At 52.1% G+C, this 19163-nt stretch overlaps 1 protein-coding gene across 2 annotated transcripts in view; it reads right to left on the minus strand.

The window, feature by feature from the left end:
• Nucleotides 1–254: 254 nt before the first annotated feature.
• TSHZ1 (teashirt zinc finger homeobox 1) overlaps nucleotides 255–19163 on the minus strand; it is an 81665-nt gene continuing 62756 nt past the window's right edge. For both annotated transcript variants that reach the window (XM_070778645.1, XM_070778644.1), the window contains one exon: nucleotides 255–4767. In XM_070778645.1, the coding sequence (XP_070634746.1) occupies nucleotides 1580–4767 (3188 nt within the window). In that variant the 3' untranslated portion in view covers nucleotides 255–1579. The remainder of the gene's footprint in view (nucleotides 4768–19163) is intronic.

The raw sequence follows: 19163 nt of genomic DNA on the forward strand, positions 1-19163 counted from the left end.
ACCTCGGTCCCTCGATGTACAAATCGGCTGTCGCTCAATGACTATACTCTGGAATCCAGTGGCACCCAGTGGAGTTAAAAATTTTAATTATCGTTAAAAAAAAGAGTACTTATCATTTGAATAAGCGTTTTAGCACACACATCATGAAACGATGGTTCTGAATAGAATTTCTGTTGGTCGACTGCATAAGCAAATACCTCTCGTTGCTGGAATAACGTCTCAGAGGCAGAATAATGACGACATGACAATCTATGTAAATCAAGAACTGCATGTGGGTTTATTTTACATTTGAGAAAACAGTGGATTTAATTGTGTGAACCAAAATGTACTGTACAATATTAATGATAGAACATCAAAATGTATAATTAATAGTGCATCGCTTGCTTTGTCTTCATTTATTTATTTTCGTCTGATATACATGCATCTGGAAAGACGCAGGTGCCAGTAAAATTTCTCTATTTAAATCAAGCTGCAGGAACTAAATTTTATTCAAAAATTGTGGTTTTACATTATATACACAGAAATTTAATATAAAATGACAATATAAAAAGTTAAAAGAGAAAGCATACAGCCAGAAGGTACAAAGAAAGTTGAATAGATTAAAATGGTACGATATGTAACATATAGGAGTTTTTAAGCTGATGCTGGCAATTTACAAGGAAAGGACGCCAACATTTGCCCCATTTTTTTTTCATTTACCAATGCAGCACGCTTATAGAAAGGTCAGCTTGTACCAAAGCTTACATTTGTAAATAACTATAAACCGCAGTATTTTACAGGAAAAAAGAAATAGCATTTTTACACATTTTTAAATAATAACTTGCATACTTTTTTTTTTTTTTTTTGCCAAAAATGGCATTTTTCAGCATCCAGAGGGTTTGGGCATAGTGGCAACTGGGGTGTTTGCTGTTTTTTGTTGTTAGTTTTTGTTTTGTTTTCTGTTTTAAACGTATGACGTTGTGGCTTCCTAACCCCCACGTCCTAGACAACTTTCTGCTCTCCAACAGCTGCATGCATGCTTCCTTCACAAACCAGTTCTGCATATAAAAGCTCGTTTTTTAATTATTAAATAAGTTTTGTGTCTGACACAGCTTTTGATCTGAATGAAATGCCTTTAAGCCTTTTTTTTTTCTTTTCTTTTTTTTTTTTTTTTTTTGAGTGAAAGGCACAGAAATGCGATTGCAGTCCTCACAGGGTTAAATCTGACACTAGGAGGTTCTCTGACCTTTACTGTCATGGCAGCTTTGTAATTTTAGGACGACGTCTATCTCTGTTATTTGTGTCTTTCTTTCCTGCTAAGTAAGTGTCTCCGAGGAGTGTGCCCCACTATCTCCTACAAAAGAGAGCTGAACATCGAGAACAGATGTTGAAAATAAAGGTCAGACTCTGACTCACGGAAAAAGAAAAGGAACATGCACGATCAGACGAAGAGCATATAAATATAACTACAAAATATGTGTAAGAAAAACCAAGGTCCAGACAGGCGGTCAGCAACCGAGGGCAGGCTGATTTCGGAGGCTCAGGCCGGGCCTAGTGCGGTACGACGTTAGTGCAATGCGCCTTGGGCGCGGGCCCGGGGCTACTGTTTCTCCAGCTCGGTCACGTAGATCAGGTGGTCCTCGGGGGACTTGCCGTGGGTCTTGCTGAGGTGCAGTTTGACTGCATGCTTGCTCGCGAAAGTCCGGTTGCACAGCTTGCACTGGAATGTGGAGCCCAGCTCGTCCTCGGCAGCCCCCGAAGGGCCCAAGGCTTTGCTCGCCAGGACTTTGGAAACATTCTGCTGTTCTTGAATCTGGTTTAGGGGCAACTTGGAGAGATCCTTCAAGCTGAAGCCTAAGTGTGTCTCTAGGTGATTGATGTACGTGGAAGCAGTTCTGAACTGAGAGGCACAATCGTTGCAAAAGAAAACAGGATGCCCTGTGTCCAGGTTCTTCAGGAACTTGGTCCCCCCTGTCCTCCGCAGCTGATACTTGACGTTGGCCAGCCAGTGGCTGATGGTGGTCATGGACAGCCCGGTGAACTTGGAGATATGGACCCGCTCCTGGGGGCCAAGGTCCGACATGATGTACTTCCCCTCCGCCGTCTCGCGCAGGCTTGAGGCGAACTGGGCCTGCAGGATGAGCAGGTGCTGCGGGTTCCAGTTGGACTGCCGCCCCTTCCGCTTGTGGACGGGTGACAGCTCGTCCAGCGCCTCCTCGAAGCTGCTGCCATCAGCGTCCGACTTCTCAGACACGGTAGAGGGTGTGGAGGACTTGGGCGTCAGCCGGCCTGTGAGGTTCTTCACCATGTCCGAGATGTCCATGAGTGCGCTCTCCCGGAGCGGCGAGGACACGCCATCAGAGGCGCCGGGCACCAGGGGCTTGCTCTTGGACTTGGTCAGGTCGATGGGCTGGTCGCTGTTCTCGTAGAAGTAGCGGTCAGCGGCGCCGGGCGGCTTGGCGGGAGGGGCAGGGTAGGCCGGCTTGTCCAGCATGCTGGTGCTGATCTTGTAGAGCATGGCCAGCGGGTCCAGTGAGGGGCTCACGGGCCTGGACACCTTGCCCAGGTGGGTGTTCATGATGGACTGCAGGGCGCTCAGCGGGTTGATGAAGGAGGGCTCAGGTGAGTGGTCAGTGATGATGGCCAGGTTGTTACAGCCATTGGTCACTTTGGCCTTGAGGGGCTCCGTGCCGTTTGGGGTGTGGGCGTCCCCTGTGCCCTCCTTCTTGGCCTTTCCCCCGTCGGCCTCGGGGCCCTTCTTGGGCTGGGGCTTGCTGCTGCCCCCCAGCTCATTGGCCCTGGGGAAGTCCTTATTCTCCTTGGCCGCTGGGGACGTGGCCTTGGCCGGCGAGCCCTTCTCCTTCTCTGCCGGCCTCTCCTCCTTCTTCACGCTGACCTTGCCCGTGACCTTCTCTACCAGCTCCTCCATGGCCGACACGTTGCTCTTGTGGGGCGGCGGCGTGAGGCTCCCCGGGGAGTGCAGGAGCGCGCCGTGCTCAGCGGACAGCGGCTTCACGCCGCCGGCGAAGGACGGCTGCATCTGCACGCTCTGCACTGCCGGCGGTGGCTTCACGGTGCCCGGCAGCTGGTAGGCGGCGTGGATGCTCGGGTAGCCACCCCACGAGGGTGCGCCATTCTGGGCTTTGCTGATGGCCGTGGAGACCGTGTTCTCCAGGGACTTGAGGATGTCCACGCCGCCCTTGGCGCTGTCATCCAGGTCTTCCTCGCGGAGGTACTGGTAGAGAGCGGTGGGCTCGAACTTCTCGCCCGTGTCCTCGCCCTCCTCCTTGATCTTCTTGTCCACCTCCCCCGCCACCAGGGCCGCCTTGTCCTTCTCGGGCTCCTTTTTCTCCTCCGCGATGGTGGGGCCAGCCGGAGAGTCAGGCTGCTTCTTGACATGGGCAGTGGTGGCTGCGGCAGGGAGCCGGGTGTGTGTGGTCGGCGGCAGGGGGATGGACTGGATCTTCTCCTCCACCACGGGGTCCAGCACCAGCTGCTTCCCCTTCTTGGAGGCGGAGGTGGTCACCTTCAGGAAGTGCCCAGTGACCATCATGTGGGCGGTGAGCTGCTGCAGGGTGTCGTGGGAGCTGCCGCACTCCATGCACTTGAGGATCTGGGCCTTGCGGGCCTCGAACTGCCAGGTGTAGCTGGCCCCGTTCTGGTAGCCGTAGCGGTTGTTGGGTGTCACGTAGGGGTTGGCCGTCTTCTGCTCCTTGGCCGCCTCACTCAGTGCTGCCTCGGCTGCCGCCGCTCCGGCCGGCTCAGGGGAGCCGGGGGCCGCCAGCTCGTGCAACGCCCGCTTTTTGGTGGAGGGGACCAGCTTGGTGAGGGCTGGCACGGGCTCCTTGAGAGGCACTTTCTGGTAATGCTTCGTCTTGATCATGTGCACGCTGAGGTCCTGCAGGGACTCGAACGAGTGCCCGCAGTACATGCACTTGAGCACCTTCTGCGCGTCCTCCTTGCCCTCCATCTCCATCAGCGAGCGCTTCCGGGGCTTGGACCACCGCTTGGTCTTCTCCGAGTCCTTGTCTCTGTTGTCGTCGCGGTAGTGCCCCGTCTCGTTCATGTGCACCGTCAGCTCCACCAGCGTGTCGTAGGCGGCGCTGCAGTCCTTGCAGCGGAACTTGCTGGCGCCCGTGAACACCGAGCCATAGAGCTTGTTGTTCTGGCGGTAGAGCTGCACGGTGCTGAAGAGGCTGGGCTCTGGCAGCAGGCCGTACGACGACGTCTGCTGCAGCGTCTTGGCCAGGGCGGCCTGGTGCCAGTCGTAGCCCGAGCCGCCGCTGGCGCCCGAGCCTGAGCTGGGGGTGCTCGCCGTGGTGCCCGTGGCCCCCGCGGTGCTGGTTGGGGGCGTGGGGGCGGGGGTGGAGCCCTCCTTCTGGGCCGCATCGCTGGTGCTCGTGGTCGAGGCTGACTTCTTCAAGTCCAGGGCCAAGCTGGACCAGCAGGACTCGGAGAAGAGGTTTGCGTACACGGCCTTGATCTGGGCCAAACTGTCCTGGGGGTAGGAGACGCCTTCCGCGCCCTGGCGCTCCTCCTTCTCCTCCTTGGAGGAGGAGCTTTTGAAGTGGGCGGGCTGGTCGCTGTGTTCGCTGAAGGGCGAGCCGTAGCCCGCGTCCTGGTTGGTCGCGGTGCTGATGGGGGAGTTCTGGTAGCTCTGGGCCTCCTTGATCTCCGCCTCCTCGCTGCACGCGAAGTCGGCCTCCTGAACATCCCCGGGCAGCCCATCCTCCTCCACGCTCCCCTCGTCTATCACTGCTGCTTTCAGTTCTTCCTCAGGAACATAAGCTAGGAGAGAGCAAGGAAACACAGTGAGTGCGGACGGCACCCCGAAGACGCGGCCTCCCCAGCGCTCACGCCATCTTTAAAAAGTCGTTTCTCAGCCAAGGATACAAGGCCGCCCCCACGTTATACACCGACCCGCCGCAGCGCCACGGTGGAAACAGGTTTCCACCAAGGCAAGCCCCCAAACCCCGCCTAAGTGAACACATTTCAACGGAAGGGCAGCGTCTGCCCTCTTCTTAGAGATGTCGGTCTGGCCATCATAGCTGGATGGGAAGACAAGGGGGGAAAGTGACAAGGTGGGCAGCCGAGGGGCCCCTGCTCCTCCGCCTGTAGACTCTTCCCTCTGTAAGCAACGGGGTCCCTCATGAGCCTCCCCGTGGGGGAACCTGGTTGTCAACTTTTAGGGAAAGATACCCCAGGGACAGGATTCTATGGTGTCCATAAATAAAAACTCGCTTCAATGGTAAGTGATAAAAATACTCTAGTCTCTACTAAAAAAAGGAGGAAGCAACATAGCACCACCAGCCCCTGCCTGGATGGAGCAGAAGTCAGAGAGCCCCGGATATACTAAGCAGCATTGCTCACAAGAGCTGAAAGGTGGAAACAACCCTAGTGTCCACTGATGGTTGAATGGGTGAACGAAGTGTGGTTTACACACACGATGGGATATTATTCAGCCTTTAAAAGTAAGGAGAGTCTGATGCATGCTTCAGTGTGGACTAAATCAGGGGCACTGTGCTCAGTGTAACAACCTTAGGTTTCATCACTGGGTCATGTCCAGCTTTTTTGCAACTTGTACACAGCTTGTGTACTGTGGACCGCCAGGCTCCTCTATCCATGGGATTTCCCAGGCAAGAATACTGGAGTGGGTTGCCATTTCCTTCTCCAGGAGATCTTCCCGACCCAGGGATCGAACCCACATCTCCTGCATTGCAGGCAGATTCTTTACCACTGAGCCACCTGGGAAGCCGTTAAGCCAGCAACAAAAGACAAATACTTAGGAGTCTCCTTACACGAGACACCTAGAGTAGTGAGGTCTGCTCACAGAGACAGAAAGAGAACAGTGGTTTCCAGGGTCGGGGGACAGGGAGAAATGGAAAGCTAGCTATTACACTGCTATATTTAAGATGGATAACCAACAAGGACCTACTGTATAGCACAGGGAACTCTGCTCAGTGTTATGTGGTAGCCTGGATGGTAGGGGAGTTTCCGAGGGAGAGGACACATGTATATGTATGGCTGAGACCCTTTGCGGTCCACCTGAAACTATCACATTGTTACTCAGCTATACTCCAGTACAAAATAAAAAGTTTAAAAGAGGGGGGAAAAAAAGAAGTTGGTGTTTAATGGGTTGAGTTTCAACGTGGGAAGATGGAAAGATCTGGAGATGGATGCTGGGTTTGGCTGCATAACAATGTAAACTTACTTAATACCACTGAGCCATGCCCATAAAATGGTTAAAATAGTAACTTCGAACTTATGAATATTTTCACACAATAAAAAACTTTTTAACCTAACAATGCCTATAGTAGGTGCTACGATGGCCTGCTACGGGCCAAGCTGCACAGAGGGTGACTTCTCAGGGTGAAAGCAGAGTTTCCCAGAAGCTCGGGCTGCTGACAGCTGTCCGGGGAATGAGAGGGATAGAGGGCATATAAACGCCTGGATGGAACCCGGCTGTTTACTGCAGAACATTTCAGATCCTTCACCATGTGACAGGTCTTGTCAGTTCCCAAGGGGACATAATCCCCTGCACCGCTTAACTGACCTGACCAGCGTGCTTTTACTTCTTTCTCTTTTCTTTCTTTCTTCTTTGTGTGTGTGTGTGTGGAAACAACTAGTGTTCCGTCAACTACCTGGGAAATTTAGGGTTAAGATATTTCCAGAAAGGCCCTATTAAAATGCACTGATATGACCTGAGAGGGTGTCTCATTAAGTAGAATCACTCATTATCACATTATCAGAGCCGGACCCCGAGGGAATGTGGCAGGCAGCACCGTGTTTTCAGGGACAGTGATGGAGAGACAGAGAAGGAGGCTGCTGCCCAGAGGCTGGACATGGGGCAGGAGGGAGCCACACGGGAGCGTCCACGCCCGCCCACCAAGGGCTCTGCACACGGATGCACACACGGTGGACACGCACGCTCCGCCGGGCCTTTCAGCTCCCTGCCTGACCTCTGCTTCTCCGCGGGGCCGCCCTGCGCCCGGGCAGCAGCATGACCAGGCAAGCACGTGCACAGCTGCTTCCCAGATGACGGCAGTCCCGCCTCAGTCCACTAACGGCTCAGGGAACCACAGCCTGTGGGGCCTGCTCTGAGAGCGTGAAAAATAATCGACAGGGTGAGCCCGCAGGGTTACACAGGCGTCCACACCTGCACAGCGGCCTGCCTGAGGCCGTGGGCCCCTGCAGACTGACCGTGAACTTGACCGCTTTCTCCTTTCCCCAAGACCACTACAGGTTTAGGACGGTCCAGGGTCCCTAGCGCCCACGGCTGGGGTCCTCAGGCAGAAGACCGAAGCTCTGGTCACACCCACCGCCTGCAGGCTCCCTGGCCCTGGCCTGGACACCAGGCCCAGCTCTGAGGATTCCGACGGGGACACTTGAGGCTTCGGGCATCCTGGGCAGAGCCCTCTGAAGACAGAGGCACCAGGTCCCCGGGGTGTTGGCCGGACTCCCAGCAGCCCCCCACAGTGCGCCTTCTGAGCCACACTCTGGGGTCACCTAGAAGGTGATCACCTAGTGGGGAGGCCGCCCACTAGACCCAGATGGTCCACTTTCATGAAAAGAAGATCCACACCAGCGACTGACTGAAGGGAAGCCTTTGACTGGGCGCGTTTGGCTCAGCCGGGGAGCCCGGCGCTGTGCTGGCGCCCTGCCCAGCGCTGCACCGCTTGCGGGCTGCTGCCCCCTCAACGGATGGCCACAGGCTCCATCACCCGCCCACAGCAGGAACCGTTGGGGGTGTGGAGTGAGCAGACCACTTTCCTTTTCCTCTGGAAACACAGACGGGGGCTCCCTCTACCTCCAGGGGGTATTCAGCACCCACCGGTCATGCATGTCCGTGTCCCAGCAGAGCGGGTGTCCTCAGAGCCTGGCGCGTCCCGGCCTGTCCTCCCTGCCCCCAGTACTGACCCATCTGCACCCAGGAGCCCCAGGTTGAGCTCAAACGCCTCTCACTCCACCCTCTCCAGCCCCAGGGCAACAGTCACTGCTGGAACCACGGAAAGCAAACCCTGGCCTCCTAAGGGGCACTGGTTTCTGCCATTCCATCCTTGGACACCAGTCCCCCATTTTCCAGGGCGTGGGGAGGTGGGGGACACCTAACACGCCTGCCTTCTGGGGCTCATCTCTCAGGAGAAACACAAGCAGAGCTGGGGAGCTCTAGGGAGACTTGGGGTGCAGCCTGGGGCCTGCCAGCATCCCCCTACCGGGCTGAGCATGCCCAGCTCCCTGACACCCCACAGGGACACAGTTCCCCCTGCTCCCCGGCCCAGTCATACTCCTGGGAGCTGACTGTGCTCTCTAGGATCAGGGCGCAGCTCCCTGAATCCACCCTGCTTGTCCCCCTGCCGGTCCCTCTGTGGCCTCTTTACGGCTGACCTTGACTTCTTCCCTGACTCCTCCAGGGCACGCCCATGACCACCAGATCTATGTCACTGTGAAGCCCCTCCAGAGGGGCCCTCGGGTTCTCCTGCCCCATTGGGGAAGGCTGGGCTCCGTGAAGCCCTCCTGAGCGATGTCTGAGCCCACGTGGTGTCGGGCACACAGAAGGAGCTCCAGCTCAAATGTGGGTGTCCCACGGGCACCCCCAGTCAACTACAGACTTATGGCTTCCCCTGCCCCTCCAGCCCCGCCCCCCAATACGGGTGTCCCATGGGTACCCCCAGTCAACTACAGACTCATGGCTTCCCCTGCCCCTCCAGCCCCGCCCCCCCCAACACGGGTGTCCCATGGGCACCCCCAGTCAACTACAGACTCATGGCTTCCCCTGCCCCTCCAGCCCCGCCCCCCCAACACGGGTGTCCCATGGGCACCCCCAGTCAACTACAGACTCATGGCTTCCCCTGCCCCTCCAGCCCCACCTCCCAACACAGGTGTCCCACAGGCACCCCCAGTCAACTACAGACAGACACATGGCTTCCCCTGCCCCTCCAGACCTAGAGAGGCTGCCCCAATAAAAGCTTACTTCCTCTTCCTGAGTTAGGAGTCTCCTAGCTCAGCAGTTGAACCACCCCACACAAGTTGTCCACACCTGAAAAGCGAGTTATCCTCAGCGCCTCCTGTCCTGCAGCCCTGTACCCGACGTGGCCTCTGCCCGAATGTGGACCCCCCAGGCCCGTCACCAGACACAGACAGTGCAGCAGCCTCCCAGCTGGCCTCTTCCCTCTTGCCTGGCCACACTCCTCCTCCGTGACCCTGGAGCTAAGATCTTTGTTACAAGCCCAGGAGTAGCACAGGGCGTGCAGACCCCTCCCTCCACTACGTGTCAGCCCCTGAGCACCCCGGTCCCGGGGTCACCACCCCCAACCTCTGCTTCTCTGCCTGGGGATGACGCTCCTCCTCAACGCGAGGCTCTGATGTCACCTCCTTCACGAGGCTGCTTAATCCCCTCCTGGGATTCATTCCCTGCGGAATTAAGAGATGTTTACCTGTCTGTCCTCATCATCAAACTGTGAACTCGCTCGTTTAATTAAAACTGCTGGGCACCCCTGCCCACCTCCCTGGGCTGGGCATTTTCATTTTTCACCTTATTTTAACCCTCACAACCCTACAAGGCAGTGTCCCTGATAAGCCCATTTTACAGATAAGGAAATGGAGTCTCAAGAAGTTGACCGACTTCCCCCAGGTCACACAGGAGACAGATGAGGGGCTCAGGACTCAGAGGCGGTTCACCTGACTCCCAGCCCGAGACCCTTCCACTCACCATCTCAGGACCCAGTTACTATCCTTTGTTGTGTTAGCACCTCAGTGCCGAAAACACTTGGAGTAAACGCTTGTGAATGAAGTAGTGACCCCAAGTAATTCTGTATCCCTGGTGGCTCAGTGGTAAAGAATCTGCCTGCAATGCGGGAGACCCTGGTTCAATCCCTGGGTTGAGAAGATCCCCTGGAGAAGGGAAGGACTACCCACTCCAGTATTCTTGCCTGGGAAATCCCATGGACAGAGGAGCCTGGCGGGCTTTGGTCCACGGGTTCACAAAGAGTCGGACATGACTAAGTGACATACACTCCCACTTTCTAATTCTGTATCAGTATTTAGGACACTTCTTATGTGCCCTTCATGCTGTTATGAATGAGAGAATCTCAACGAAAAAAGAGTAAGAGGAGAGAAATATTTAAATGTTGATACCCTTTGGCCCAATAATTTTACTTTAGGAAGCATAGCCTCAGAAGGTGATATAAAATACAGAGGGTTCATGCACAAAGACGGAGAAGGCAATGGCACCCCACTCCAGTACTCTTGCCTGGAAAATCCCATGGAGGGAGGAGCCTGGTGGGCTGCAGTCCATGGGGTTGCTGGGAGTCGGACACGACTGAGCAACTTCACTTTCATGCACTGGAGAAGGAAATGGCAACCCACTCCCGTGTTCTTGCCTGGAGAATCCCAGGGACAGGGGAGCCTGGTGGGCTGCCGTCCATGGGGTCGCACAGAGTCGGACACTAAGCGACTTAGCAGCAGCAGCAGCAGCATGCACAAAGATGTCCTTTACGGTATTATTTCATATGAAATTTGCCATTGTCTAAATCTTCAACAATAATCAGTAGTTGGGTGATGTTTTGCTTATACCTATGATGCAACATTGAAAACTATGTTTTAATGACAAGGAGAGATTCACTAAACGGAAAAAGCAGAAGACAAACCTATTCACAGCACAATGGAAAAATCCTCTTAGAAAATATTGATAGTTTTTTTTTCTAGATAATGAATATATGAGTTTGTTGACTGAAATGGCTTTTAGTAAATAGCTCTGTTTTCAAAATCTTCAGTGTTTTCAATTCAACACACACGAATTAGCCGTTTCACACCATTTCTGGAATAAAATAGCTGGAAACAGCCACCAGCCAGACCCTGGGAATTAGGGATCCGGAGAAGGACAGGGCCCAGCCTGGGGGCGGGAATCCGGAAAGGGCTTTGTTCATTGTGACTTTTATTTTTTCATGTTAAAAGGTAAGAAGCGGGGAGAACAACGGAGGGGTGCAGGTGGTATTGGGGTTCCTGCAGCAGGATCTTGGGGGCGCTGAGAGTCTGCCTGTGCATCTGCCGTCTGTCTGCTTCCCGCCCCACTCCTGCTCCCCCACCGCCCCCAGCGGGGTCTCCACACAGCCTTCCCTGGGGAGGGGGCTGCGGGTCCCACTGACAGGTGAGGAGTTGGCAGGGCCTCTCCTGAGGCCCTCAGTCCCCAGGCTCAGTGGCCACAAGGCTCCATCACTCCATCTTCCGCCAACATGGTCCCTGTCCATTTCTAGACTCCCAGGATTCCTACTTTATCACACACTCCTCCACTGTATTTATCCCGGTAAGCTCATATTCTTTGGCTATTTCCCTGTTCTACCATGTATTATAAATTAACTTTTCAACTCTAATTTACAAGGGACGCAAGGAAATACAGACCCAGGGGGCAGCTGGGGGCAGGGGGCGTCGGTCCTAGGTCCTCACACTGGACGCCCTTCTGACCGGCTCCTCCCTGGATGCACGGGCCCGGCAGCATCAGCTTTGGAAAGACGTGCACGCACCTCCCAAGCAACCCTCGCCTCCTCGCTTTTCACACCCCACCCTTTCTAGGAGTCCTCGGACCAAGCAGCAGTCAGTGTCATCCTACCCCATGGTGCTTGTGGTCACATGAACACACGGACGATGAGCTGGCCACAGATGCCAAGGGTTTCAAGGGATTCTTTGAAAGCAGTGCCTAAGCCTCTCTCTCCACCCACCCCCCAACAACCGCCCCTACCTTCCAAAACTAGGCTCGAACCAGGAACCTCAGAAGGATCCAGAAACGAATGGGTTTCGCTTGAGAATTTGGGCCTGGGGCAGATGGACAAGGGTTGTGCAGGTCTGCAGACTGGACCCCAGGGTGTCTGGAACAAGACCACAGGGCTTCAGTAGCAGGCGGGACGGAGTCCTTTGCTTTCGTCATGTTGGCAGCAGGGAGGAAGGGGCCACACAGACACCCCCACCACCACATCTGTCCCACCCAGCAAGTGCAAGAGTGACCCCAAGTGCACAGGGGCTGCGGGTGGCGTTCACCTGCCCACGCCCGTCGGGTCCAGGCTGCGGGGCCACCGTTATGGTTCCGGGTTGAAGGACAGACCCCCATCATCATCTGAGGACAGACTTACAGAAGGGACAGACTGACCCATGCGCTCCACTCACAGATTCCATCCTCGGGGCCTCCGTCTCCCCAGCGCTGGGGCTGCAGGAAGGATGCGTAGGAACGTTAGACACACTGCCCTCATCACCAAGCTCCACTCTGAGCTCATCCAGCCCTGCGATGGGACCCTTAAGAGGAGCCAGGAAGTGCCCACGACAGGCATCTTCTCATCCCAGGAAAAGCAGGCCCATGGCTGGCCTCTGTTGCTGTGTAGACGTGAGGTTTGGGCAGCAGATTATTCAGGAAGTGCCCTCCACTGCCCTCCTGCAGACTTTCTGATCACAGCCGCCCAGAGGAAGGTGGGGGCCCGGAGAGGGTGCACACACAGAGAAGCTCCTGGTTTGGCTCTTCCCCAGGCCTGAGGGGGCAGGCGGGGGAATACACGACCAGAATCGGGTTAGGGAACTTTGTTTATCCGAGCTCTCTTTTCCTCATTAGCACACATAATTGAGAGCTGGCTGTGAACGAGGGAAAGGGAAATTCAAAAGTGACAACTGTGAAACCCAGGCCTTGGCTCTCTGCTTGGGCTCCGGCTCACAGCAAAGACCGAACGTGGCTATTGTATTGCCACCTGGTGAAACTATACAATCAGACCAAATTACATGTTTATCTACATCAAACTAGGTTTTAGACTGGCAAACGTGATACCCATGAACAGATGGCTGTTATATCAAAATATATTTACTCCAAGGGGCCAATTCACAAAAGGGGCTTACGCACACCTCCGTGATAAATGCACAGCTCCAACTCATTGTAAAATCTCGCAGAACACATTTTTCTTCCAAATTTATCACTGATCACTTCTGAAGTAACTTCACCTGTGTTACAAAGACAGCCGGTAATTCTGACGAAAGTCAGAAGACACTGGGAAATAGAAAATGCAGAGAAAGGAGATAAGGGGTCAGAACCCCTTCCTTGCTTCTTTGAAAGAACATTAAATACAAGTGGGATGGATGTTAATTTACAAACCTCAGTTCTGATTTTTTCACAGGAAGGTTGACAATCTGTCAAGCAAATCTGAAAGGCCGCTTTCGCTCTGATGTGGAAGAAGTGAAACTTTTTCTGTCACTTTGGCCAATTTTAGGGGTCTGGCTCCAATGGCTCATGTACAGGTTTGCTAAACCACCTGACTGATAATGAGGATTTCTTTGCGTAAAACCGGACAGAGGTCCTGCTTTAGAATTGTGGAGTCTGTAAATAAAATGGCCTATGGGTTTTACCCAATTCTAATTAGAAATCCACAGGTGACTCCCTTAAAATAAGTATAACATGTCCCCTTTCTCCCTGGCCTGGAATTAATTCAAGGTAAGTGGGAAACAAACAGCCTCATTTCAGGGCGCCCCTCCCAGCAAGCACATCAGATATGACTCTCGTGTCTGGACTTTGCTGCAGTTACAACAATGTCACTCAGCAAGTGACAAAGCACAAATCAGAGCTTAAGTCTCAATTAAAAAGACTGAAAACCTTCTCTGATTTTCAGCAGTGTTAGGAGGAAAAAGAAAAGAAAAACAAATTATGAGAATGTTGAAAAATTAAAAGAGAAGTTGAATGAAAAGAATAACAGAAGATAAATAACTCCCGTATGAACCCAGGAAAGCACACAGCTATTTGACTACTAACGGACTGTGTGTTAATATACAAGGCAAATGTTTTCTTGATCCACGTTGAAAAGCCAGCCATCTCTAAGACATGTACTACCACTGCCAAGCATGGGGAAATCGATGTTTTCAGTTACTGCCTCTCCTTTTGGGGCAGGATAAAGACCACGTTAGGACAGTCTGATAAGTCTGGGTCCACAAACCCAGCATTAGCCAAGTAGGTCTGAAACCAGGTCCCGACCTAGATTTTCTACCACCTGAAATGAGAAATGACTTTCATCAGAGAGAGTAAGATTCACCCTGATGGATGACATTCAGAAATCTGGAGAGGAGACTTGGGCATGAAACAGCTCTTCAAGTGGCTTAAACGAGAATAAAGAAATGTAACTCATACTCCGAACCCCATGCAGGACTTACATCTCAGACACGAATCTCCACATTCACATCCAGCAGCTTATTCTCATAAATACACAGGAAAAGACAGGAAATGTCAGGTCTCCGTGGACTGGGGTGTGGGTGTGAGCAGTGCAGGGTACACCCCTGAAGGTCTCAATGACACACCTACTGTTAACACGAAGTTAGGAGAATTTTTGTCTTTATATTACAGTCGATATAAATTATGTGCCAAAGTGATAGATGGAGAACAAGCCTGCCCTACATAATTACTGCTGCACTTGGCTGGACGCTTAACACAAGGTCAGATGCACCTGACTTTCTTGAAATCCCCTTAATAACAATAATGGCGTCTGAATCAGTTACATCCACACTATCGTATCAGAAAATATCATTCTCTTATCATAATTGGGTTTCCCTAGTGGCTCAGCGGTGAAGAATCTGCCTGCAATGCAGGAGCTGCAGGAGACACAAGTTCGATCCCTAGGTCGGGAAGATCCCCTGGAGGAGGGCATGGCAACCCACTCCAGTGTTCTTGCCTGGAGAGTCCCGTGGACAGAGGCGCCTGGTGGGCTACAGTCCATGGGGTCTCAAAGAGTCGGCCAAACATGCATCATAATAATTGGGTTTATTCTTACTATTATGTGAATTCTCCTAATTGCTCTCCCAGATGCTTGTTTGGAAATTTTGCCTACATAGAGATAGAGAGACTGAGAAAGACATACAGAAACATCCAAGCTTGGACAGAGTAATTATTGGTCGTGAGCCTTTGTTTTCATCACGAACTACAATTTTCTAAAAATTCACATGGATACAAATATACCAAAGGACATTAAAATATTTGTAGACATTTTTTCTTTCTAGTGATGGAACAGAGCAATATATGTCGCGAGGTGAATGAATACAGCTGTTTAGCCTTAAAAGATTTGGATGAGAGCAGCTACTGAATCACAGAAAACAGAATCAACTCGACGCGGCTGCATTTTCTCTGCTAGAACCCTCAGCTCCCCTCTGCCCTCACCCACCCCCACCCTGAGGAAATCTGATGAATGAATAAGCGTAGAAACGGTAACTGCAGCATAAAATTCTTTTTCTACAATCACTTACAGAAAGAAATGACATTCCTCCAATCAAATAAAACAAAGACTTCAAATCATCATCTCTGCTACTTCTTTTTGTGTCAAAACAGCTTTGCCATCACTCCCCCCCGCCACCACCACCGCCCCCAGCCCTCCCGAGCCCAGCACGCGGCGTGGAGCGTGACGCGGTGAACACGCGCGGCGGGTCCTGCCACATGCCAGACGACACGCAGAGGCCGACGGGACGAGCACACGCCAAGCGGGAAGCTGCCAGCCTCCATGTGGGCGTACGGGTGTGTGCAGGTGGGAGGGAATAAAAAATACAAAGACCTCCCCACCACCCCCAAATGAGAATGAGACAACTGTTCTTATGGCTAGACTTCACTTGTTAAAAATAAATTAACTCTTGTTAGTAGTTTTTGCCATAAAAGGTGCCTTCTGGATGCCAATGTGTCCCTAAAGATGTGCTGCCATCCCTAGCCAGATTAAACCCCGCGTCTTCTGATGTGAGTGGACAAAAGGCGACATAGACCATCCCTGCTAGAGTTGAATCTGACACCAATGTGTGTCCTGATGGTTTGCAGTGTAAACACACACATATTGTCTGGAAAAATATGTTCCTCTCACATGGCAATTATACCACAAGGCGCACGCCATCAGCAAATGAGATCTAGATCCTATTTCTCAAATCACAGGCCAACATGTTTTTAGAACATCTTTGTTTCTTTAAAGAAGACACAAGATTTGCTCTGATAGTCAACAGTCATTTGAAGAACGGGGAGAAGTGACAGCTGTCTTTGCTTTTTCACGGTTAAGTGTAGCAAAGTTTCAAATTCCCCTGAGTCTGAGTAACCTGGGCTCTGAGCAATTAGGTCTGCAATCCCCCCACAAACCTGCGTCTCAATCCGCACCCCAATTATGCACAATACAAGGGTGTTTTCCTGTGAGTCCTGCTTTCTGTTCCCCGGGAGGTGAATTCTCCAGAACTCTGCCCGCTCGCGATCATTGTTCCTGGGAAAGATGAATATAAGTGTGGGCGCCTCGCTGAAAGAGCAGAAGCCTTTCCCCGTCACGACTTCCTTCCTTAAAGTCAGCTTGAAGTCTCTCCTTCTCAACCCAGCAGACACCAGCCTGGTTACTAGAAATACCCACCCACACAAGGCAACCGGTGGTCATCCACACCTGTCCCTACTGGGGACACATCCTGATGAAAACGGAGAGATGGGTTCTTTCCATCAAAGACGCCCAGCTTCTGCCATGCCCCCAAATTTAGGTACTTGGAATCATTCAGATACCGGCCTGTAGCGTAACCGGCTAGAAAACGAAACGTTTCCATTTTTAACCCACTTGGATTTTAAGTTAATAGCATCTAGATGGAAGAAAGATCATGATACTGGAAAATACAACACACGAATACAGCATTCTAGTAGGGAAATACGTGGAATAGCCCACATTAACATACTTGAATTTACAAGGATGTCACAGCACACGTGGCACGCAGGGTGTTCCTCTCACTAGAAGACCTGGTTTTTCTAGAAGCAGGGTGGCAGGTACAGATATGATACCCAGGGAAGCCGAATCCCGTTCCAGCTTTGAAAGAAGGTTAAACAGCACTTCAGCAATTCAAATAAAATGGCTCTTGCTCACACGGACAAGGAAGGGGGTGAAATGACTTTTCAGGCAGCGCGAGTTTAGTTCAGTTGCTCAGTCGTGTCCAATGCTTTGCGACCCCATGGACTGCCGCGCCAGGCCTCCCTGTCCACCACCAACACCCGCGTTCTAAAAGTGGCTCCTTTATAATTACAGGGAAATGAAGACAAGGCAGGTTCTCCTCCTTCCAAGTTTTCAAGACAGGGGTCTCAGAGCCATCCTAAGACCACCCTGGACTTGCAGATAACCCTGTGGCAGCCTGCCCCTCCTCACCACCCCCACCCCACCTTGGAATGAAAAGAGCATGTTATTAGCAGAGGTCTCCCCGGGAGGGCACGGCGCCCTGCACTGGCAATCCTGCCGCGATTCTAATCTCCGAGATTGACTTGCTCTTCCTCTTCCATCTGATAAACTATACATCCCAGCGCTCTCGTTAGGGCTCCCGCCACCAAAGGGAGCGCAGATACACTAGTCCAAACCCCTCCCCACTCAGCTCTGCCGAGATGATTTCACTGACATGTTCATTTCCATCCCCGCTGGCAACACCAGAATGGAAGTCTTTAACCTGTTTCCATTACTTATACAGATGACCACGGCACGGCGGGACAGATGTGAGCCGCGCTCCACATAACCGGCTCCCATGCCTTCCTTACAGGAAGCGCGAGGAGGGATGACCGTCGCTGGACCATATTATCCGGGCTCCATACCATCCTCCCTGTTGCCAGATTCATTAACTTGGTGCTCAGCATTTCCCTTGCTTTCTTCGTAAAATCTGCTGGGCTGGTTGGGCTCACTTAATTTGGAGGAGGAAACCTTTGTCAGCGATGATGCTTTGATCAGGTGCGCTCAGGGGTGAGGAGGGGATGGGGGAAGGGCAGGAAACGAGCGAGGGAACAGGGAACAACCTTGTCGAAAACGTTACCTTCCCAACGTGGGATGATGAGAGAGAAGTCGGTGAGCGACGCCGGGACTCAGAGACGGCTGTCACTTCAGATAGACGCCAGCACGACTCACCTAGACAGGTGACACTTTGGTGCAACTAAATCCTGCTGCATTATTGAACACCTGGAGATGGGGCTCAGGCAGACTGCGGGCCGGGATGCCTGGGGCACCCAGAGACGTGAATTCAGCAGGTGGATGGGTTTCACTCCTCATCCGCATCCTTAAGTGGGGTGGAGATGTTCCTGGCTACAGAGATGGAGATGCTGGTGTCACTATCTGGGTTCCAGCCTTGTGCCCTCTTCCTGCTATTTCCCCCCTGCCGCCCCTGACGAGATCCACAGTTGGGGGTTGGGGCGATGCTCCACGTCATTAGGGGAGGCGCAGGGCCCTTATACTCGTCCTTCTTGCCCTTTTTAGAAATCTCACGGAAACAGCAACTCCTGAATAGTCTAGAGACGTTTCGTCTTTTGATTCCTTCTGGAAGTCCGCTCAGGGTGCACCAAGTCAACCCCAAGACCACATCTCCAGAAACTCTGGCTTTGGGTGGGAGTCCTGGAGGCTCAAAGATTTCTAGGAAAAGGTTTGCAAATAAAAGATTCATTGGTGGAGCATCAGAAACAAAAGCAATCCTATTCCAGCTGTTCTACCAGGAAAGCCTTTCTCCACGAGACCGGCTGAATGAGACCCAGAGTCTCCACTCCAACCTCTCACTTAGTCTCTGAGTTTCTCTCTTCCCGTCTGTCTGCGTTGGTTCTGTTCAGGAAACTGCTTGGGAAGAAATGCTGGACATGTTTAAATTGTAGAGAAAAAAAAAAGTACTATTTCCGAAAGAAACTCTGCAGAGGGAGAAAGAGAGCTCATACTAAAGACCATCTAAACGACCCCGTGGGAGTGGACTGGAAAAAAGATCCTCAAAGCCCAGAAACAAGGACGTTTGATGATAACAGATCTCCAAGCTCTGAAGCCACAGCCTGGAAGCAAAAAGGGACATTCGTGTAAATAAATTCTCTGTAGAAAGGTAAAGGGCCCACTGCAATCAGAAGTGTTTTCTCCATGACAACACTGAAGTCCAATCTCAGGTTGGAATGAAATATATTCTGGGATAATGATCCACCCAGAGAGAGAGAGAGAGAGAATGCCTTTTTTCAGCACACTAGAAATTTATTTGAGAGTACTGATAATATACTGTTATTTTTAAAGAAAGAATTTACTTGTTCTTGGGTAAACATTTCATACCCACAGCACATCTGCCCAGCTGGCATTATGCTTCGGATTAAAATGTCATTGAATAATAATAGGTAATATTTATTGAAGCCTTTCTCTGGACCAGACACTATCTTAAGTGCCCTGCATTTATTAACTGTTAGC

This window comes from Bos indicus, chromosome 24, assembly GCF_029378745.1.
Source record: "Bos indicus isolate NIAB-ARS_2022 breed Sahiwal x Tharparkar chromosome 24, NIAB-ARS_B.indTharparkar_mat_pri_1.0, whole genome shotgun sequence".
Taxonomy (NCBI): domain Eukaryota; kingdom Metazoa; phylum Chordata; class Mammalia; order Artiodactyla; family Bovidae; genus Bos; species Bos indicus.